Raw genomic sequence first — 24252 nt, 5'->3', positions numbered from 1 at the left:
GAGACTTGCGTTGTTGCGTTTACTTGTCATCGGAAATCCGCAACTCAAACTTACTTGGAACGTTATTTGTTATGAATACATTTTAAAAATGTAAAACGTTAGAATTCAGCTATATTCAGATATGTTCGGTTATTTTCTCCGTTCTTTGTTTTACATTGTTTATTCTACTGTATTTTCAAAGTCGTCTAAAACAACCTTTACTTTTTATGACAGCCCCTGAATACAGCATGACACAACAACGAAAATGGCGTGCTGTGGAAGATGTTTTTGTTGCCAGTGTTGTTGTAGAGAGGGAGAGACACGGACCCCAGAAGAGCTGGTAAAGAAAGACGTGATAACAAGCACAGGAAGCATCATCTGCTTATGTTGTGTTTACTTTGGGGTTCTTAGGATTTCCTCTGAGCTATTCTAAGCGCTTTATTCTGGCTGAGCTGCTCCACCCCGCTGCTCACTATGTTCTCTTGTCTTGGTTCTTTTGCAGGAAAGCGAGGAATACTTATTAATGCACATTATGAATGTATAGTCGTTAAGTCAGCTGTAATATTGCTGCTTACAGAAGAGAGAGCTTCCCGTTTTTCCGTGTGACGATATAGTCCGTGGACCAAACTCCATTTATAATTTCCTCAGATTAAGCAATCTTCTTATTTTAATCAATTTAATCTCTGCCTCATTTCATATGGTTTTAATCTTTCAGTAGGTGTGGGAAGCTATTGTGCAATGCGGCGTGTTTGTCGCGTGGAAAATAACCTCTTTCTATTTATTTCCCCACATTTTGAATGTTGTGATTACACCAAGCAAAGGCGTAGTCTTACAGGACCTCCGAGAAGTATACTGCGAAGGCAGTATGGACATAGCCCGGCTTTATTTGCGTTAGTTAAACATGTAACCTGGAGTTTGTGCATTGAGTTGAACGCTGCTCTTAAGTAAAGCTGTGTAATTCTAACGGGACAGCTTGACATGAAAGCTCTGAAACTTTCAACTACATACATTTAAAAAGTAAAGGTTACTAATCGCTGTAGTTTGTAACCACAGCAGAGTAAATGGAGTTTATTGATGGACTAGGAGACCTACTGTGGAGACAATTACCTTCCAACTGTAACTGTTCTAGTTCCACAATGTAAAACAGATTTAGATCAGATTACAACCAAATATAAAAACTTTCATTGATTTTCTGTATTGACAGTTTAATATATGCAAATCCCAGCAACAGTGCTGCTTATGTCTTCATTTTGTGGTTTCACTGAGGCACAGCTTCACATGTTGCACATATAAAACATATTCCATGTCTAAGAATCTGTGAACAAACTGTTGCTTCTCGCTGGTTTTAAACCATAAGTCTGAGCATCACTTCCTACAGGAACTAAGTGTGTCCAGTGTTGGATGCTTTGGATGGTGGTGCAGGAGTCAAGTACTAATTCCACACTCATTTCTTTGTTTATTTCCTCTATTTATTTGTTATTTATTATTTTTTCCAACATGCAGGCGCACACATTTAGCTGAACTTTTAGTAGGAAGCTTAATTTGTGGTCAAATATCCTTGTGTGTATATGTAAATACATACATAATTATTATTGTTATTTGTTTGTTTGTGTGTTTGTTTGTTTACCCCCCAGACAATCCTTGGGGAAATCCCAGACGAGGAACAGATTCTACCCAGGAAAGACTATGAGGTGAGACTTGCTGGAGAAAGCCTTCAAAGAGATATTATATTATGTGTTTAGAGCAGAAATGCCAGAGCAGATTAATTTTTTTCAGTACTGGACACAATCGATGTGTGAGGCAGGAAATAGTCACACAGTGTTTTGTGTCCACAGAGCTTGGATTATGACCGCTGCATCAGTGAGCCTTATGTGGAGGTCCTGGAGGGGATGGACAACAAGGTAAGACAGGTTAAATGTGTCATCTGCTCCTGTGTGGATGACGCCTGTGCAAAGGCTGTCACCGATGCACGTTTATTGTTTTACATCACATGATGAGATCACTGATAGTAGGACTTGTGCCAGCAGCTGATCTGTTAAACTGTATGTGATCTGTATTAAAGTTGATGTTCCACAAAGCTCTGTGTTTTTAATCTTGATCAGTGTTACTAATCAGCTTTTCATATTTGATTGCACAGACACACAGAAACCACTCTATTATAAATATTGAGCTAGCTCAAATATTTTAATATTAATTTGAACAAACCTCCTTTTAAAAATGTTTCCTATTTTCTAAAAGTTGTGAATGATTCATTATCAGATTAAGGAAACATTTTCTATGCAGTGTTATGTTAGAACAGGTCACGTGGGATCTGTCCACTTTATTGGGGCAGATCTCAAAATCCAAAGAAATATGACTGTAACAGTAGTTTGAATCTAGAAGTCACGTGGATCGTTGATGGATTTAAACTTAGACAGCATCACGATCTTTTAGCCTCCATTTAATCAAAGTTTCTGTAACATGTCACGGTCACTGCAGTGATAATAACAGTGTTCCAGGAATTAGGAAACACAGCAGAGAACAGCACTCACCTACAGCTGGGAGGAGGTCAGGGATGAAAGCAGCAGGGCCGTTAGGATACTGTCAGACAGTACTGCTACACATGGCCACAAGAATATCAATGAAGACTCTGAAGAATTACTGTGAATTATTTGTCAGCGTTACGTTTCCATTTATCCAGTCATAGAGATATTGATGCGACTGCCCTGGAGTGCCACTGTTACGCCACCATACCTGCAAACGTTCTAGAGCTACGTCATTGTCACCAAGCTTTATTCTTCGGCCCTACATTCGATGTATGAGGCATATACAGATGGCAGCATTTGTATACAGATCATTGAAAGTCCTGCGGGCTGTACTACGAAGCACGATTAGCATGGTTAGCTAAAGTTAGAGGGGTTTTCTGTATCGGTTTTCAGTGGCTCTCTTTTTACCTGCTAAACCACTATAGTAGCTTATGCTGAACACAGCCTGGTGACAGGGAGGTTCTGTTCCACGTCTCCATCACTTTTATTTACAGCATTTTTAATCCTGTATAGATTCAATGCTGGGGGAATACATTTAGTATGTGGAGCTTGTGAACTCTCACTAAAACCACAGAATAAAGCACAAACTGTGCGACTGGGAACGTGTGTGTATTATTCATCCAACGCAGAAATGTTTTTAGTCTCTTATATATGAGAGAAAAAAACTGTTTTTTATTTTCTTGTCTGCCAACAGAAAGCCAAAAAATATGAGGCGGTGCATTGGATGATGGTGTTTGCGATCGGGGTCACAGTGGGCCTGGTAAGGTGCATTCTGGGTCTTCTTTTTGTTTTGCTGGATTTCAGCTGCTCAATAAGAAACGTTGCTCTCTTTCAGCTGGGCCTGTTTGTGGATTTTTTCGTACGCCTCTTCAACAAACTAAAGTTTACTGTGGTTGGTGATTGTATCCTTTAACATGACTCTGTACGTGGAGGATGGGCAGATACCAAAGCAGCTAAATATTGGGCAGAAATGTTGTGCCTTAGAAGATCCTCGCACAGAAGGAGAGCGTTTGTAAAGTTGCACAAAATATTGCATTATTTCCTTCAGAGATTGCTGACAGCAGGTGCGCATTTTTATGCCCTTTTTCTTTTGTGTTTGTTTGAACATTGTCCAGAGTTGGTCCAAACAAATGTCAGGTCTATCTTTTTGTTCTAGAAAGAATTCAGAGTGCGTTCATATGATGCAGATGCTGTAATAATAGTGTGAAGTAATGTTTGGTTCATCCTGTGCTGTATATGTGTGTTTTCATGCCTGGGTTTGATCCCTTCGCTAGTATCTGTCATATGGTTTCTATTTACTGCCTGACTCTTCATCTAAAGAGTGTTACTGTGTGTAACCACACTTTGTTTGTTGATGTGGTGATTCTACTTTAACTGAAGCCTCCAGCTATAGAGAAGTGCAGTGACAAAGGCTGTCTGTCTTTGTCCTTGCTGGAGCTCCTGGCGTTCAACATGACCTTCGTCTTCATTGCCAGTGTACTCGTCCTCATCGAGGTAAACATCTCAGCTGCAGCTGACAAACTCAGGAAAGAACTCCTGCTTTAACAGTTAAAGTGTGCAAATTCTGCGGTCCTTGCATTTGAGACCTGTCTACCTGCATCTCTACCTGTCCAAGTTTGTTAACTGGTTGTAGCATGTTGTTTCATTCTGGTATGTTTGTGATAGTAGATTACACACTGACCTGCAGTATCGTGTTTTCAGCCTGTGGCTGCAGGATCAGGGATTCCAGAAATCAAAAGTTACTTGAACGGAGTGAAGATTCCTGGAATTGTTCGACTACGAACTTTTCTCTGCAAGGCTGCTGGAGTCCTGTTCAGTGTAGCTGGAGGTAAAGTGCGTTTGACTCCCTGACATTTACTGTACGGGGCGATCGTGGCTCAAGAGTTGGGAGTTCGCCTTGTAATCGGAAGGTTGCCGGTTCGAGCCCCGGCTCGGACAGTCTCGGTCGTTGTGTCCTTGGGCAAGACACTTCACCCGTTGCCTACTGGTGGTGGTCAGAGGGCCCGGTGGCGCCAGTGTCCGGCAGCCTCGCCTCTGTCAGTGCGCCCCAGGGTGGCTGTGGCTACAATGTAGCTTGCCATCACCAGTGTGTGAATGTGTGTGTGAATGGGTGGATGACTGGATATGTAAAGCGCTTTGGGGTCCTTAGGGACTAGTAAAGCGCTATATAAATACAGGCCATTTACCATTTACCCAATAATAATATTATCAACAACCCAGGGTAGATGCACACACACAACCTCCTCCTCCTCCCTGGCTACTACTGTTGTTTCCTTCCTGGAGGCGCAGGGTAGACTCTGTGTAGAGTTTTCATGTTCTTGGGCTTGTTTCTGAAAGTTGTGTAAAATATGGACCTCACAGATGCCCTGCGGTATTCCCTGCGTGATACTTGTTAAGCATCTACTTTTGTAACCTGCAGACACCACAGGCAGTCCTGTACTCTGACAGCAAAGCACTTTATTGGAATATTTTGTGTTGTGATCATAATGACTTCATATGGGAGGTGCAGAATTGGGAGCAAACATAGAAGAAATATCTTTGTGCTCCCGGTGGTGTTTTAGGTTAACTAAGGCAAAACAAGATCACTAATGAGGTTTTATACTTTGAGTCAAGCAGTGTCAGCTTCTGCTAACTTTAGAGCAAAATGATGTTGATGATGAATGATGAGCCAGGGTCAGAAGGCTGATGGACTGACTCTGTGTGCTCAGGTCTCTTTGTGGGGAAGGAAGGTCCAATGATCCACAGTGGAGCCATCGTGGGAGCCGGCCTTCCTCAAGTACCCCAAAGCTTATTCTAGTTTGCTTAGTTCTAGTTGTTGTTGTTGTTTTGTGAAACATTTTGGACACTAAAAATAGCACTGGTGTTATTCTTGTGATTTGTCTGGTCATACTTGTGGATATCAGACCTTTTCTCTCTCCATCAGTTTCAGAGCATTACTTTCAGGAAGATCAAATTTGACTTTCCCTACTTCCGCAGCGACAGGTATGTGACAGTAACGATCCTGAGTCAAACTAAAGTTGGAATATGGTGTAAATGTAAATAAAAACAGAATACTAGGATTTGCTCAGTGCTGTGTGATACACAGCAGACCTTGATATCCTGAAAACCTCAGGGACCTGCTGGGGACCTACAGATGTAAATCTTTACTGCATAATTGCCCAAAGTTAAACCAGACTCTTAAACTGGACCCTGACACTGACTGGGAGCCAGTATAACTGCTTTTGCAAGGGTGTGACATAAGTTTACTTAGAAGCCTTGTAAGTGACGAACTTGCAGATTGTGGTCCGTGGCTCAGCTGCAGGAGGCGTGGAGCAGTGGACGCATCGTTGGAAGAAGCTGACCGACACAGCTTCATTCAAGGAGAGTCTGTTGAGAAAAAAGAACAAGGGATTAATAATCTGGATAAGATGAAACATGGGAATGATTTCTAATACAGAGCATGGTGTGAATTCACAGCTGCACTCTTGTCCTCCTTACTAATCCTCTGCAGTTCCTGATTCACTGACTTTGCTCCATCCATCCTCTCTCTTCATTCCTGAGCCCCTCACAGCACTCCTACCATCTTCTCAACACACTCTCTCCACTTGTTAGTAGATTTCAGTTGTTATTGTTAACCACACTAACCTGCTGTGCATCCTTTCCTTTCCAGCTCATTTTCTCTTTGTAGACAATCAGTACAAGTCCTTTTGTCCTTCGTTATCATCCAGCCTCGCATCCACATCCTAACCTCGCCTGTGCTCCCGGCTGCTTTGTTCATCTTTCTGCCTAGGCCACATTTTCTTTGACTATTTCCTCATCTTTCTCTTCTGACTTCTTCACTCACCTCTTTTCACTCTCAGTTTGTTTATGCAAACCACTTTGCATGTAATCATTAGTTACTACTAAGCTTTGACTCTTTTCCCCTGCTCGTCTTGGGCCCTGTCTCCTTCCCTTCACCCCCAGCTGGTCGCTGCCCCTCCCTGAGCCTGGTTCTGCTGGAGGTTTCTTCCTGTTAAACAGGAAAAACTTAACAGGAGGCCAAGTGCTTGCTCACAGGGGATCTTCTGAGTGTTGCGTTATTATACTTTCTTTACTGTACAATATAAAATGCTTTGAAGCAACTGTTTTTGTGATTTGGCACTAAATAAAACAGCATTCAACACCACCCCTTTAATTTCCAGCTTCAGGCTCATGATCCTGTATGACGCTGTCTTCACCTTCGCATTATTTATGTGTCCTCTCTTAAAGATTATCCCTACTCTGGTATAACAGAGACTCTCCAATATTATCGACCAGCTCTCTCTCTGTACTATACAAAGTCTATTTTTAGTTGTTCAAAGAGTTTGAATAATCTCCAAAGCAACGAATTTTCTTGTAATTTGTAGTTTACACAATGTTCCAACTTTTTGGCACAAACACTGTTACTGCCTCCTAGCAGTGTAGCATGTGTGACATGTGACTGACAGTTTTCTTACCTGTTCTTTAGGGACAAGCGAGACTTTGTGTCAGCTGGTGCTGCTGCTGGAGTAGCTGCTGCCTTTGGTGCGCCAATCGGTGGCACCCTCTTCAGTCTGGAGGAGGGCTCGTCATTCTGGAACCAAGCCCTTACATGGAAAGTGGTAGGTCACCCTTTATAGTTACTTCACCACAATTTCTTTGATAAAGATGCACGGATACCTCTTTGGATATCATATTTAGGAGTTACACTGAAATGCTATAAAATAAAAATTCATTCTATTCTTCTATTTCTATTTTACCTGCTTCATTTGTCATCAAATAACAAGAGAACAAGCTTTACTTGCTCGTCAGTCAATTGTAAAATTGAGCTCTGAAAATGTGCAAAAACGTCTTTAAACCTAAACAGTTGATGGTTTTGACCTAAAGCTGAAAGTTTGCACGACAGATTAATGTTTGCTTTGGATCAGAAGTACACCAAGAGGATAAAAGTACATGAAATTTGATCCTGTCATTTTTCCCTTATTTGCAACAACAATCCATCTGCTTTATAGATATAGCCAGGTAGACCAGGACACAGTGCACCATCCAATCTCTCTGACCTTTACTGACCAATGAGTGTGATTAAATGTTCCTCTTGTCTATCTACTGTTTTAGCTCTTCTGTTCCATGTCGGCCACTTTTACTCTCAACTTCTTCCGTTCGGGAATCAACTTCAGCAAGTGGGGCTCCTTCCAGCTGCCTGGCCTCCTGAACTTTGGAGAGTTCAAGGTTAAGAGTTTCTTATCTTGTTATTCCATGTGGTACAAAATGTATCTTCAAAGATTATATATAGTATTTTATTTTTTATATAAAGTATGATGCTGAAATAACAGACTTTAGGTCTACACAGTGACTCATTGTATTGATTGACTCATTGATTTGATTTTGAGGACGGCTCCAAAAGCAACATGCCAACCCTGTGGGTAGGGAAACACTGATCTGGGGTGACTAAACTTTACCATATGGTACTTTTTTATGTGGTTTCTTCCTTTAAAAAGGGAGTTTTTCTTGTCGCCAAATGCTGTTCACAGGGGCTCACGATTGTTGGATTGTAGGGCTTTACCTTACCGTATAAAGTGCCTTGAGGCACCTGTTTTTGTGAGTAGGTGATATGTAAATAAAACTGACACAAATGAAGTTAAAACATCTGAATCTCAACTAATCTGTTCTGACATGTTTACATATGGATTTAAAAAACAGAGTCTGTGGGGTCACCATTAGCCCAACTGTTCCACCATCTCACCTCATATCTGCTCCTCACATCATCGTTACTGCCTCTTCCTGTCTGTGATATCTCTTGCAACCGACCCAGTTAATACCCGCTGTGCAGAGCTTTCCAGTACTCGATAACAAAGTTGATGTTGAACTGATGTGACAGCTGCTGACATGACTAAAGATCTGCAGGTCATGCACCACTCAATTTATGTAACCTGGCAGCTGTGTTGAAGACGCGAGTGTCGGATTTCGCAGGTCTTTAGCCCAATTTTAATGATGTGTCAGTATAGATGTGCAGAGATTGACAGATTCTACAGAGGGAGATGTTGCAACACTTTGCAAAGATTAGACTTTGTAGAAAAAAACTTGGAAAAAGAAGCTTGGTGATTCGTTTGCTTCCAGTTTTGACTTTTCCTTCTGTACCCACATGATGGCACCGGTTCTGACATAAACGGTAGTAACCAGACCGAAAAGCAGCGCACATTTCGGTGCTTTATTTCGGTGCTTTTTTTTTCCTGAGCTGTGATACACTTTAGATTCTAGCCAATCGTTTTACGTTTCCGAGGATAGTAGGCGGGGCCAGGTACGTACGTTCTGTTAGAGCAGAGCTACAGATTAAAAATGCCCAAGGCAAAGCGGTCAAAAGTCTGGCTGTACTTCACAGCAAAATATGCAAACTCAGCAGCAACAAGAGCTTTAAGGTGATACTGTGATACTGTCAAAAGAGGTAACACCTCAAATCCGATGAAACACCTGGTGACGCATAGCGGGGTTTTTTTAAAGCCGAGAAATGCACCGTATTTGATAGCTTGCTGCGAGACCTCACACCAAGCACATCTACTGCGGGTGGGTTGCCTGTTATCGGACCCGGATTTAGCAACATCCCCCAAAAACACGGGTCAGTGTAGCAGAAATGATGAGGATGATGATGCAGCAGCAGCCGTTCTTCTCTGCGTGAGTAGCTTAATGTTGTTCGTGTGTAATTTACGTTGAGTAGGCTAACCACGTTATTACATGAATGCATGTAAGGTGAACTAGCAAACACCGTCGTAGTTACATGCAGCTGTCTTCTTGTTTGATGGCAGATACTCCCTTCACCCTGGCCAATAAGGCTAAAATGACCAAAGAAAAAGTGGAAAACAGTTAAACATGAGAGGTTTTTGGACAAAGTTTGTGTTTTTTCCATTGTTTAAGCACTGCTTCCAGCCAAGAGTGATACCATATATGCCCCATAGCTGCAGAAAAGGCTAACATTGTTATCTTTTTACAAAAAACAGCTGAACATGAGAGGTTTTTGGACCATTCTTTAAGCACCGTTTAAGCACCGGCACCGTTTCAAACGCACCGGTTTGGCACCGGTATCGGATAAAACCTAAACGATACCCATCCCTAAATATCAGCCTGATGTAAATATTATTATGGTTTTATTCCTCTTGCTGACCAGTGTCCAGATGGAGACAAGAACTGCCACCTGTGGACAGCTGTGGATCTTGCCTTCTTTGTCCTGATGGGTGTGGTGGGCGGCCTTCTGGGGGCGCTCTTTAACTGCATGAACAAGAACCTGGCCAAGTATCGCATAAGACACATTCATCCTAAGGCCAAGTTTATCAGGTGAACTGTTTGACCATCTTTGATCCCATCTGTGCTTTTCATGTTCATCAGACTGTGACACTAGGACGCGAGCAGTTTGGTGTAAGACAAACATGAACTGAAGTGAAAGGTTTTTAAAGTGATCAACTGATAATGCATAAATGTGTGAACAGCATCTACAATTCAATTTTATTTATATAGCACCAAATCACAACAAGAGTCTCAAGCTGCTTTATATTGTAAGGCAGACCCGACAATAATAATGTTATCTCAGAGCCAAGCTGCTGTTCACAGTTGGAACAAACATAACAGGGAACGTTCAGAGCAGGACAAACGTTAGAAAGGCAAAGGCTTTATTACAAACAATTCCTCAGTAAATTCCTGAAATCTGTGTATAACAAGCTGGTAGATGTGTGGTTGGTCAACACCCAGAATATTACCTGAACGTTCCTGTGTTACATCATAGCATAAATAAGCATACCACTGTCATTTTGTTGCATGGAGTATAAAGCTGCATGCAAAGGAATGGAAGAAGTCTCACATACTGACATCTGTAGAGAAACAAACAAGGAAGCCTAGAATGGGCCATAAAGCCTAGATACGAGACCTGTGTGGCGCACACACACTGTTCCCTGTGTGCCTGCACGGTTCCTCTCCAGGTATTCCAGTTTTCTCTCACAGTCCATGCAGCATGTGTAATAGAGTCATTGTTCAGTCTAATTTGACCATGCATCAGTAAGTGGATCGAATAAAATTCTGTATGAATGTATGATTAGATGTAAAGAGGACAAGATAATATATCGTCTGAAGCACTTGGTCACATGGTCAGTAAGACTAGAAAAGTGCTTTATAAGTACCAGTACAATGATCTCCATGGTAACATATACAAAAACCTGGAAAGTAGAGCAGGGCGATATGACCAAAAATATTTATCACGATATATACATTTGAAAATTTGCGATAACGATATAACTGATGATATAATTGATGTGAGACAAAATACTTTACAACTCCACAACTTTATTAGTGCAAAAAAACCCATCAATGTATTTTCACTTAAACAAGCAGCTGTTTTTATGTGCATTAAAGTTATATAAAAATTAACAGTGCAAATGCAAATTCCTTGCTGACAGTTTAACCAAAAGGCATTTCCAGTGGAAACTGGCCGATATAGCCTCAGCATAACCATGTATAATATCCACAAAACTTAAAAAGAGGTTATACACACACAATACAGTAATATTATGTTGAAGCGCAGTGCGTATCACTCTGCGAGGCTCCTGCCTACGATAGTCGTAATGCTCCGACAATCCATCAAGCGGTGCGGCTTCGTAGCTTAGCAAAGTTGTACTAAAACATTTGACAGATTTTCGAGCACCGTGTGCCACATAAAATCGTTTCGAGGTCAGTAAACACAACCAGAATTCATACATAAGACACACGGGATTATAAGGGGCACCGTTGATTTTCAGAAAAATCAAAGGATTGATTTTAAGTGTGCCGCATTTTCCAAAAAAAGGTAATAACGACGGCCCGCTAGCATGCGCTACCAAAAATAGTGCTTTGTTGTGTATCTGATGGACGAAATCTAAACCAGTTCTACACCACTGGAGTTGCAGCATTTTTTAAAACCAATTCTGGTTCATCCGTTTCATTTAACGATCCGCTTTTGCCCTTCACATTCTCCGTCGCCGCCATGCTTTTTCCGCCATGTGCGTATGAAAACAAAGGCACTGCGCATGCACGTTTTTACGGCGCCCCGCAGGGGACATGGGAGAAAAAAAAAATTAAGACGGACTTTTGCGAGATCTCGCAAAAGTTTTAGCCACATTCTTCGGATGCCGGCTCGAAGCCGACCGGGAGGTCGAGGCACGATGTGCGGTGTTCCTCCCGGCTGTAGTAGGTCTCGACGCTAACGGGAGGTTGAAGGCCAAAGAATGCAGCTAAAACTTTTGCAAGATCTCGCAAAACTTTTGCGAGATCCCGAGTTTGTTTTGCGAGATCTCACAAAAGTCCATCGTAATTTTTTTTTCTCCCATGTCCCCTGCGGGGCTCCGTACGTTTTACCCATATTCTATTGCGGTATTTCTTTTTCTTATCGTAGCCCAATATTATACCGGTATTACCGTGAACGGTATGATATGGCCCAGCCCTACTGGAAAGTCACAAACAGCTCTGTTCATTATGGAAAGTAACTGAGTTGTGTTTAGAAACTCCTTCTGGTGATCCATGTTATGTATCAGGACCAGGAACATGCAGAACGGGTCTGTAAACATTTGGACCAAAGATTTCACTGTTGTTTCACTGCCACAGTGGTTAGAGTGACACTGCCCTCAAAGCTGTGATACATCCACATTTTCCACTGGAAAATACATTTCTGTTCTCAGTAGAAGCTGGCACAGATATGTCAGACTCAAACGAGATTCGTCTCCTTTACAAACAGCACTGTTAGTAATGAATGAGCTCCCGTCCCAGTTTTCTATCATTTGTTTAAATAGATTCTTCCCTAAAATCTGCGCACTGAGAGAAAGATGATGTATTCTGCTGAATAAATTAACGAGGCGCTCCTTTTAATTGATAATTTTCCAATCAGTTACTGTAATTGTGTTTCTTTTTATAAAGGTGCAAACTGTCGTTAAATATGTGCCTAACTTTGTTAACCAGAGGATAATAAACGATTGTTCTAATGTTCCAGAGTTTTAGAGAGTCTGCTGGTTACCATGGTGACAACAATTGTGATTTTTGCGGCTTCCATGCTGGGTGAATGTCGTGACCTGTCCACTCCCACAGCTCACAACACCACGGTAAGAATTTTAATAATCTTTGCATTACTCAACAAAAACACCACAGGTGTGTTTTCACTGGTCTAAACGTTAAACGTATGTTATGATTACTGTGATATTTTAGCTTCAAATACTCTTTAAGATATATTTGTGTGAAAAACAATCTGTCAGCCCACTTTCAGGCCTTTTTTTTCCTCAGATTGAAATCTGTCACACCATTTGAATGGGAATAATTCAGAAACTATTAATGACAAAAGCCTGACATTTCCATGAGCCTTTCTTACCATTAAAATGAACCAGGATCTGTAATCTGGGGCCGATGTATCAAAAAGACACTGGCTAATTAAAATATCAAAACTAATTCAAGAAGTCTTGCAAAGTTAGCATTAAACTACATGACAGTTTTTATTTAATATTGTACTGACGTCTTAATGGTGCATAGTTAAATTTACTTTACATTTCAATGTTCTTGCTGGATTGAGCAAATATGAAAAGTTGTACCACAAAAATAAGACTGTCCTGTTCAAACAGAGCAGGATTCTTGAGTTTTCAGATGCTTTGCTAACAGAAAATACTTTAGTTCAATATGTTTTCCTTTTTCATTCCATCTGTAATCATCAAAGTTTCAGAATATTTTCTGCTCAAATATTTACTTAAATATTTATGAACATGTACCGTGAATACCATCTTCAATTCATTGGCCAACATGGTAAATGGACTGGTTCTTGTGGCACTGGTCTACTGTGCTGGAGCATGTAAGTGCTTTCTATCCAAAAGTCTCACACATTCATCAGAGAGTATCTTGGCCCAGGATATTTGGCATGCAGACAGGGATCAAACCTCTGATTAGTAGGTGACCTGCTCTACCTCCTGAGCTGATGCCACCCCCAGCACAGCTGCTTGCTGTTGGCTAGAGAGAAGCCTCAAACCATCAGACGGCCTTTTCAGCTTTAGACTGAGACTCACACACGCATCAAGAGAAGTTCCCAAACCATATGACACCAACCTCATTGAGGCCAGATATGGTACTTACAGCTATTTCTCCCTGAAAGAGTCCTTGTAGTTAAGCTTACAGTTCCCTGTGAGGATCGTGCTGGAAGAAGCAAACAAATGCAAACATCCAAAGTACCGAGAACTTGTAGATCAGTGCCGGTGGAGAGGCTGAGTACATGTGAGTGAGTGACTATAAGTCCATAGAAGCGGGATCCCGAGGTTTTCCTGCCTGCTCCCTGTGTACGACCTACGACCTTTCTTGGACTACAAGTGTTTCTACCATTAAAATAAATGAGGATCTGCAATTTGGCACAGATGCATCACAAAATATGAGTATTGGCCCACTAAAATATGGAAATTATTTCAAGCTGTCTGGTAAAGACCCATACAGTATTAAACTTCACATTTTAATCAGTGATGATGTCTGAATGATATATAAGCTTATTAATTTTTTATTTATATGTTTAAACTTTAAATCATAAAAGTTTTATACAAATCAGGTGGTCAAGCAGAACATCTCCTAAAAATGTGCTGATTTATGACAGAACGATATATTAAAAATGACAACACAGCATTTCATCTGTTATTAGACTCAGTTGGCTTCTGTCAAAATGTAAAAGAACCCACCCACCACTTTAACCACACTCCACATCTTGTGTTAACATATGGCATAGAAACTGAACATTTAACAGTGTTTCCTGAAAACCCTCTCCTGTCTGATCATTTCCTGATAACATTTACATTTACAATAATTGATTACACAGCAGTGGGGAGTAGACTTTATCACAGTAGATGTCTTTCTGAAAGCGCTGTGACTAAGTTTAAGAATATAATCCACCCACTGTTATTATCTTCAATGCCCTGTACCAACACAGAGCAGAGCAGCTACCTGAACGCTAGTCCAACAGAGGTCGATCATCTTGTTAATAATTTTACCTCCTCACTACGTACGACTCTGGATACTGGAGCTCCGGTGAAAAATAGAGCCTCACTATGTGACCATGTTAACCTGTGACGTATGTTTTTTAGCTGGCTGGCAGTGAGGACATCAACTCAACCATTCGACAGTTCTTCTGCTCAAACAAGACCTACAATGACATGGCAACACTGTTCTTCAACCCACAGGAGGCAGCCATCCACCAGCTCTTCCATCAGGATGGTTAGATGAGTTCACACATGATTCATTCCATGCATTACTCATGTACCCCGTACAGTGAAGTGGCATTTTAGGCCATTTTTCAAAAATCAAGTTCAATTCTATCAATAAACTGGTTTCTAACTCTCCCCCTCAGGTACCTTCAGCCCTGTGACTCTGTCAGTGTTCTTCTTCTTATACTTCCTGCTGGCCTGTTGGACATATGGTGTGTCTGTCCCCAGTGGCCTTTTTGTCCCCTCACTGCTGTGTGGGGCAGCTTTTGGACGCTTGGTTGCCAACGTGCTCAAAGTGTAAGAACTAATTAGAATATGCTTTTTCTCACTTTTTCTCTGTCACAGCCTTGTGTTGAGCTGAACTGAGAGCAGTCACTGTTGATACAAGCACTTTTTTCTGCTCAAGTGTTTTCTATCTAAGGCTACGTTCACACTGCAGGTGAAAGCACATCAAATCTGACTTTTTTGACCCTATGCGACCCATATCCGATCATGGTATGACAATGTGAACAGCACAAATCCGATATTTCAAATCCAATCTGGGTCACTTTCATATGTGGTACTGAATCCGATACATATCTGATGTTTTAGAAAGCGACTGCTGTTTGAATGGTCATGTCGCATTATATCCGTCTTTTACGTCACTGACACAAGACAGACGCCAATTATCAGCGCCGGAGAAGACAAACGAGAAAGCATGGCGGCCATTGTTAAAGCACGGCTCTCTGTTTTCTCAGTGTCCTTCTTTCTCTAATTAATTTGTCAAAATTCTGTCGGTTACGACTGTGCAGAAATTGATAGGCTGCTGCAACAACACCTACTCACTCTGTAGCCGCCATTTTTACTTCCGTAAACAGAGCGCGTTGTCTGTGACGTCTTCTTTTGCGCATGCGGCCGCTTTGAGGGCCGTGAACCGTTCACACTAGAGCGCGTTTGCTGTCACATTTTATTTGTAGTGTGAACAAGCAGAGAAAAAAAAATCGGATTTGATCAAAAAATCGGAATTGAGCATTAAGACCTGCAGTGTGAACGTAGCCTAACATTCACATCTATGGGTGGATGCACCAGAGAGCACCTTGGGGTTAGTGTATGGCCCAAGGATATTTAGCAGGTGTGATATTTAGGTATCAAACCGCCCAGCTTCCAGTTAGTTGGTGCCCCTACACTTTATATTACACCCCAGCCTAAGACAGCCAGAGAATACCATAGAAGTAACTCCTTGTTCCTCACTCCCAGTGCTGCGGCAAGATTTGCACTCCAAACATTTTGGTGTATTTTCCACTTACAAAAGGTCAGGGTGGGTACAGCTGAAACTCACAGTGTTCTCAGGGGAATTACCCCAAAAATAAACAAAAGCAATGCAGGACTCTTACATCCTTCGCTAACAGAAACAGGAGAAATGTGTTTACCTGGGCTATTTGTAGAGAACTGACAGTACATACAAAGCTGCTAATCCAGCTCTTCTAGATTCAGACATTTCTTGATTCAGAAACACGACACAATCTGTCTGGGAGTCAGGAAGAAGGTGGAGCCAAACTGGTCTGGATGGGTATCAATTAAAAGGTGGTGCATCCAATCTCCAACAAGCTGCCACCTGCAGCTTACATGATAGAAAAGACTGAACAAAATGAACAGACATTATCGACCTTATCAGAGTAAAAACAAAGCAAACTGAGTCGTAACACTTTCAGTTGTCACATTCTCTCATAGTGGTTATACTGGTTCTTAATGAGTCTGTCCTCTGTTAGGAAACTGGGAATGGACATCTACTCAGGAACCTTTGCTCTCATTGGAGCTGCTGCCTTCCTTGGAGGTGTGGTCAGAATGACCATCAGCCTCACTGTCATCCTCATTGAATCCACCAATGAAATCACATACGGGCTGCCCATCATGATTACGCTAATGGTACACAACCATGTGTTTTTGCACTTTGCACTGTTCGCCACTGTGACCTGAGTTCATGTGCAAATTCTTTTGTGTTGACTGTCAGGTTGCCAAGTGGACTGGTGATTTCTTCAACAAGGGCATCTATGATATACACATCCAGCTGAGAGGAGTGCCTCTGCTCGAGTGGGAGACTGAGGTAGAGATGGACAGGTAAGAATTGTTGTTGGCAACAAAAAAGGACAGTTGGCCCTTGTGGTGGATGAACTGTGTTGTCAGCATTGTCAGTAGGCGTTGGTATCCCTCCTTAGCCCAGAGCAGTTCAACTCTCCAGATCAATGCAGCTGCCAACCTCAAGTATCTATTCGTTTTTTTTCTTCTGTTGCCTACATCATTGAACTTCTACAGCCTTATGTTCCTAGCAGGTCTCTGAGGTCATGTGATCAGGGTCTTCTTGTCATTCATCATACAAAGCTGAGAACTAAGGGAGACAGCTTTTGCCACTGTGGCTCCCAGACTGTGGAACTCTGTCCCACTGAGCATAAGATCTCTGGACTCAGTAGCTTCTTTCAAAAAACAACTAAATCACACTTTTTAGAATTGCATTTTGCTAACTGTTGTCTGTTTGTTTTATGCTTTGTTATCCTTGTGTGAAGCACAAGAAAGGTCTAGAAAGGTGCTATATAAATAAAGTTTTACTTACTTACTTGCTTACACAAAGCACAGGTCTGATACTTCATTGTTCCATTCAATGCTCGTCTGGGGCCGGATTGTGGAGCTAGCACCCTAAAAGCAAGAATGCCCAGAGCTCCAGCTTATCTGCGGGAACCACAATCTCATTCTTTCGATCGCTACCCAGAGCTTGTGACCACAGGTCATGTAGGGATGTAAATTGATCAGAAAAGCTTTACTTTTATGCTTCGCTCTTTATTTACCAAGACGAATCGGTACTGTAGACGCAGCATCAACCCATGTGTTAATCTGCCTCTCTTCTCACTTGTGAAAAACACCCTGTTATGACCCGGCTTGAAAGCCGCAACATAAATATGGAGACGAACACCAGAATTTCAACAAGAATAGTTTTTTCTAAAATTACATGGCAAGTTGGCTAAAGTAGCTGGCACCACCAAGGCAAAGACTAGTGATCCTCCCTGAAAGCCTGCCTCAGGTATGCCTTTATCCACACCTGACTAGGTGTGGTCAATTAGCAACAGCTGAACACTCTTGCACTGTCACTGCAAAGAGATTAGGGACTGCAGAGGGGCGTAACACACCCTGAGACCCCGAGACACAATGCTCGGACCTTTATGGCACCTCCTGCAGGTGGTGGGTCTACAGAAGAGAGACTGGCTGAGTCCGGCCAAACCCCATGGGCTAAAGCCCACCCACCAGGCACTCTCCATCGAGCTACCTCCCCAGGCCTGACTCGAGGGTGTGGCCCCAGTAATCCTGTCCCGGGGAGGGTACAAAACGAGCCTCCTCAACCTAGCATCACTGGAGCACACAAACCCCTCCACCATGGTGAGCAGCTGAAGGGTTAAGGTGGAAATTGAAAAATGAGGTGGTTTATGACAAGACTTTATATTGCAGAGCTGATCTGTCAGGGGATTTGATGTTGCCTTTCATCGGTGAATACACGCCTCAAACGGTTTAGATGCTTGAGATTTTTGCAAATAGTTGAAAAAAATGTAGGTGAAAAATGAATTTAGTCCATTTTGGTGAAAGGCTGAAGCAGTGTCAAAGCTTCCTCGATGCACTTCATCAAAAAGACAAAGCTGTCAGTCTCAGCATTAGCATGAGAGGCTCTGTCTCGTTTTCTGCCTTTACAGATTCTAGGAACCCCATGATAGGGGCAGGGATAGCTCAGTAGGTAAAGTGGTCGCCCCATGATCGGAAGGTCGGCGGTTCGAATCCACTTAACGGCTACCCTGAGGTACCCCTGAGCAAGGTACCGTCCCTACACACTGCTCCCCGGGTGCCTGCTTAGTGGGCTGCCCACTGCTTCACAGAGTGAATGGGTCAAATGCAGAGAAAAACAAGTAATTTCCCCATGGGGATCAATAAAGTATCCATTATTATTATTATTATTATAAGCCTGCAGTGTGAGGGTGAGGTTAAAAACCCAAACTGTGTGATTCGAGCATGGTCGCTCTTCCTGTGGACTCAGGTTGTCTTTATCTCTCATTTCTTCAAGGCTGACAGCCAGTGATATCATGGAGACCAACTTGACTTACGTGTACCCCCACACCCGAGTCCAGTCTCTAGTCAGCATTCTGCGCACCACGGTCTACCATGCCTTCCCCGTAGTTACTGAAAACCGTCAGAATGAGAGGGATTTCATGAAGGGCAACATCCTGATCAGCAACAATATCCACTTCAAGGTATGTCCTGCTCTTTTACAGAGCTCAAGCTCAAGCTTCCCGTCCAAATGGAGGTGATTAAGGCTCCCCCCACCAGGGGCAGCAGTGACTTTGAAACATTTCTTTAGTGACACTGTAGCCCCTCCAGCAATGTCCTTCAGGTTGCTTCTGCTTTTTTCTTCGTTTTTTCTAATTCCTCATTGCTCGTCCCATAATATAGTTTTGATACAGACACGTCATCGATTTAACAAAGAGCATGCAGACTTTTACAGCAGTCAGTAATTTGTATAATTCTGAAAAGAATGTGGATTTGTTTCCCTTCCAAGATTAAGAATTAAACAACAGTAGAAACTATGATTGATTTGGTCAGCTCTATTTTGCCGTGTCATTCATGCAAATTGATCCTCACAGTGTAAACATTTGGTGTATCAGTCTGTCCAGTAAGGAAGCAGAAACCAACATGCATCAGTTTCATCTGCTTGGGTGCAAATGAAAGTGTGAACACGAAGAGAACGGGGAGCCACCGGTGGTCTCCACATATGTATGTGCAGCCTGAGTGTGTCTGCAGTGCACTTGTTGTCACTTGTGAAGCAGATCAAATGGATTCATACGGTTTGTGCTTCCTAACAGGTCAGACTGTGATGATCGAGTTTTCTGTCACTGGTTCTATCATTTCGATGGTCTGTGTTGAAGTAGTGTTTAACAAAACCTAGAGGCAGCAGGAAATGTTACTGAGCTAAATAAAGTATAAAAACCAAAGTAACATCAGCTACCGAGCTTGTATTTTTGTCTCCAGGGAGAATCAGTGGGTTTGAAAGTGCGAGCCCATAGGTTTGGCTCTGTAGTGAGCAAAGCTTTGCAATATGTTGATGTGCAGATAATTATTTAAGAATTTCATGTTTCTTTATTTTTGGATGAAATCATTGTTGTGGTTTTTGAAGGCTGTGTTTTCTTCTAACCCTTGACTGTTACATGTAGAAATCCAGTGTTGTGTCACGTGCGGGCGAACAGCGACGGCGCTGCCAGTCCATGAAGTCGTACCCATCGAGCGAGCTGAGGAATGTTTGCGATGAGCAAAGTGCTGCAGTCGAACCTTCAGAAGAGGGAGAAGACCTGCTGCAGCAGATGTTAGAGAGGAGGTAGGCCAGATAAACACATCCAGACAGTCTCTGAAGTTTTACCTCTAAATTTGATCTCAGTGGATTTTAAATCAAACAATCAAGTTGTGATTAAAGTGCAGACATCAAGCTCTAATTCAGGATGTCTGATAACAATACGGCAGTAACTATTAATACTTAGACATTTATAGTTTCAGAGGGCCAGAAGTAATTAGACAGCTGACTGACGAGCACTCGGCCTAGTGTAGCATAGCAATAACAGAGTTCAGGGTCACCTGATCCAGCCCTAACTATGTGTTTTATGAAAAAGGAACGTTTTTAGACTAATCTTAAAAGTACAGACAGTGTCTGTGTCCCAAATAAAAACTGGGAGATCCACAGACGAGGGGCTTGAAAGCTGAAACCTGGATAAAATGGGGCCTAATTATTTAAGGTTTTGTATTTGGTAAATGGACCGAAAACACAAACATTTATACCGGAGTTGGTCAGGCTTAGCATCTTGCCCAAGGTATGTATTTGTCATGCAGACTGGTGCAGCCAGGGAATCAAACCACCTCCCGATTAGGAGATGACCCGCTGAGCTACAGCTACAGCCACCCCTTGAGAGGAAAGATTTAAAATTCAGAGAAGTTTGAATGTTACAGATTTGATTACAATCTCTTGTCATCATCAGTGTCAGAGGTTTGTTTTTTGTTTTTTGAAGTTTGTCCGAAATAATTCTTTAGACCAAGAGGAGGCAGTATAACCAAGGGGACCCAGAAGCAGCGCTCAGGAGCAGGGGTGGGAACTCCAGGGGCCGCTGTCCTGCAGGTTTTAGATGTGTCAGCTGATTTAACCCTCTCAGGCTCAAATTAAGTTTTTGTTGCTAATGCACAAAAGAATACCTGCAGTGGTACTTCTGAGTAAAAAAAACCTCATAAAATATGTATGTGGGGTAATCAGGTTGTTAGCTTTTAACTGTTGCAAATCTGCAACGCCTGCCTTGAGAGGGTTAAATGGCTAAATTACCTCCTCAACATGTCCTGAAGTTCTCCAGAGGCCTGGTAATGAACTGAACATTTGATTCAGGTGTGTTGAACCAGGGTGATACCCAAAACCTGCAGGACACCGGCCCTCAAGTCCTGGAGTTCCCACCCCTGCTCCAGACAGATGACAAATGACCAGAGAAGCTGATGTCGAATGGCGTAGTATAATGAGTTGAACTGCTAATATTTACCACAAGTTTTTGAATTTACTCCTCATGCTGTCAGTGCACATAGTAACTACAAGTATTTGTAACACTGCCTTTCATTCTGTCTGTGTTTTCTTTGTGGTGCATAATAACTGCAAATAAATCTGGCACTCCTGTGATTTCTGTGCTGCAGGCATGCTCCCTACCCTAACCTGTACCCAGACCAGTCTCCCAGTGAGGAGTGGACCATGGAGGAGCGCTTCAGGCCGCTAACCTTTCACGGTCTCATCCTTCGCTCCCAGCTGGTTAACCTGCTCATACGAGGGGTGTGCTACGCCGAGAACCAGTCGGTCAGTCATTGACACACATGTGTAGATAATAAATGAGATGACTTTTTCTATACGAGCAGTTTCTCTGTACCCTCTGACGCAGAGCACCAATCAGCCTAGGTTGTCGTATGCAGAGATGACTGAAGATTACCCACGCTACCCTGACATCCATGACCTCGACCTCACCCTGCTCAGCCCTCGCATGATAGTGGTACGTTCGATTTACCTGACTGAGACAGAAAATAATCAAGCAGAAAACTCAGATTCATTAACAGGCCGTCCTTTCTGTGTACCCAGGATGTCACCCCCTACATGAACCCGTGTCCCTACACTGTTTCACCCAATGCCCGCATCTCCCAGGTGTTTAACCTCTTCAGGACTATGGGCCTGCGACACTTACCCGTGGTTAATGCTGTTGGAGAAGTAAGTGATTTGGGCTTTCATGCCTCTAGTAAACGTGTGAGGAAGCCACAGAGTTGTTGTGTTATGTTGTCCTCACCAACTCAACTCTTTTTTTTTTTTTTTTTAGATTGTGGGAATAATCACACGACACAATTTAACCCACGAGTTCCTGATGGCCAAACTGCGACAGCACTACATCACCATTTGACCCAGCTGCCTCCCCTCAAACCTCCTCCATCCCTGATAGCGTTCTGACACACACACATGCACATACATCCTCTGTACAGTAGGGGGCGTCGTTATCCAGGTAACGAAACCTTTCAGCTGTCAATCACTGCAGTCTTTTTGGTCTTCTTCAGTCCAACCTCCAGTGTGCTAACACACACACACACACACACACACACACACACACACACACACACACACACACACAATAAACCATAAACCACAGATATCGATGCTGATTATTCAAGAACACTTGCTGTGCATTCAAGCTGTGAGCCGCAGAGAGTCATCCTGCCATCTGATGAAACAGCTGCAGAATGATTGATAGCATTAAAAGCATTACACACGTTAATGCGAGATTCTCACTAGTATTCCGATAATTCTCAAGGACATTATGTGTTCCCAGAGGAGGAACAGGTCCATGCACGTCCACCTTCCTACAAATATTTAACTCTAGAAGTGACGGCAAGGATTTTTCTGTCATATATAAACATGAAGCAGCTTGTTTATCCAGTGAGAATGCACCATTAACCCTGTCGTCAGTACATTTGGTGAACATTGTATCATCTTAATTTGTCTTTTGTTTTGCTGAGCTTCCAACGTGTCTCCACTGGTTAAAGAGTTGATACTAAAAAGAAAGAAAAACTCAAAGACCCTACAGTACTAGAGGGAGAACCCCAGCAGTCAGCAGCAGCAATGGTAAGAAGGAAGAGCCCCCTTTAAACGGGAGAGATCTTCGTGTGGTTTGAGGGGGAAACCAACTGAACAGCTCTTAGACAGAAGGAAGATCTGCATCTTATAATAAATTCAAACTAGCATGTCCGTCTCACTCTAATCATCTAAAAGCAGCAGTGGCTTCAGTGCGTTGCTGATTGTTTTTCTCGCAGTTTGACGCACAGGACACAAACTTCCAAAATGAAATGTCATCTACTGAGGATTCCCGAATGGCTTCATGACTGAATGTTGCTTTTGATGTTTTGATTTTGCTTTATCACTATAGCACTTTTATTTTTGTCTGTATATTATTTGAATCTTTGTGATGAACTGGATATGTGCACTAAAAGCAGGCGGATGTCCCCACGGTCTGACACTAACCCAGAGCTCAGCAGTAACGTTGTGACCTTGTTGCACATGCCGTACTGTAACATTTGTAACCACTTGAGCTGTCTGTAAATCCATGTTTGTGTTCACAGAGTTCAGTGTTGGACTTGTGAGGGCTGTGATGATCAGGTTTCACTGACCAACGTGTTATGTCATTTAAATATTTTTTAATGCAGAGCCATATTTTAGAAAAACAAATGTCTATTATGTATTTTGTTTCTCATACTATTACTTTTTTCAACAATATGTTTCTAATCTGATTTTCCGGTACATCATTTCACTGTCATTCCTAAAAGGGACTAAAGATGTGAGTAAAGGCAAGTCAAAGAGGTGAAATTCCTTTATGTGTATGGTTATTTTATTATTGGCAAGCACAACAGCACACGTGTACGTCAAACATTTCTTATTTTAGTGTAGCCTCTGCGCTGTGGTTTATTTTTATACAGTTTTATCTTTATGATTTACTGACTCTAGTCAGTGAGCCCATCAGTGAGCGATTCGCTCACTGATGGGCCGAGGCTGCCCTGGATCGTGGTCACATACTAGAGAACGCGCGATGTAAAACCATTCTTATGTTGCCCTCTGTTCTATGACTTAAATAAAGATCCTTGTTTTGTGTGTTTGTGTTTGTTTTGGTTTAAATAAGATGTACGGTCCGTCCTTTCTGAAAGCATTGGGGCGGTGTGTAAAACAGAATGTAGTGATTAGCAATAAAGGCATCGTTTATTCAAAACAGAATAAAATCAGAGTTTAAAGTGAGGAAATGTACCATGATGGCAGCAACATGTCTCACTGGACGTTTACTGCCGTGAAGCATCTTCTCTTGTTTTCATTTTTATAGTTCATCTTGTTTCACATTGTGCCAGCTGTCTTTAATTGGTGAAAGATCTGCATTGCAGCCAGGCAATTTCAACACTTTTTTTACTATTGTACTACGAAGCCATGCTGTTAT

At 42.2% G+C, this 24252-nt stretch overlaps 1 protein-coding gene across 1 annotated transcript; it reads left to right on the top strand.

Annotated features, from left to right (window-relative positions):
• The first annotated feature begins 214 nt into the window (after positions 1-214).
• Positions 215-23918, top strand: clcn6 (chloride channel 6). The gene is made up of 23 exons (XM_082518484.1): positions 215-319; positions 1614-1670; positions 1815-1880; positions 3199-3264; positions 3340-3406; positions 3892-3998; positions 4206-4332; positions 5213-5280; positions 5428-5486; positions 6970-7102; positions 7596-7709; positions 9640-9806; positions 12481-12589; positions 14591-14720; positions 14854-15007; positions 16459-16615; positions 16701-16807; positions 18789-18975; positions 19933-20093; positions 21437-21593; positions 21676-21783; positions 21870-21995; positions 22102-23918. Exons 1-23 carry the CDS (start codon positions 245-247, stop codon positions 22180-22182), a joined length of 2583 nt encoding a protein of 860 aa, XP_082374610.1. The 5' UTR covers positions 215-244; the 3' UTR covers positions 22183-23918.
• Positions 23919-24252: the final 334 nt, after the last annotated feature.

Source organism: Aulonocara stuartgranti (assembly GCF_965226115.1).
Source record: "Aulonocara stuartgranti genome assembly, chromosome: 20".
In the NCBI taxonomy this organism is placed as follows: domain Eukaryota; kingdom Metazoa; phylum Chordata; class Actinopteri; order Cichliformes; family Cichlidae; genus Aulonocara; species Aulonocara stuartgranti.
The sequence above is the reverse complement of the archived record's forward strand: the minus strand, read 5'-3'. Positions and strand labels throughout refer to the sequence as shown.

Coding starts and splice junctions, on each gene's coding strand:
- clcn6 (XM_082518484.1), top strand. CDS start 245: ATGGCGTGCTGTGGAAGATGTTTTTGTTGCCAGTGTTGTTGTAGAGAG. Junction 5,281..5,427: donor TGGGAGCCGGCCTTCCTCAA/GTACCCCAAAGC, acceptor TCTCTCCATCAG/TTTCAGAGCATTACTTTCAG. Junction 21,784..21,869: donor TCAGCCCTCGCATGATAGTG/GTACGTTCGATT, acceptor CTGTGTACCCAG/GATGTCACCCCCTACATGAA.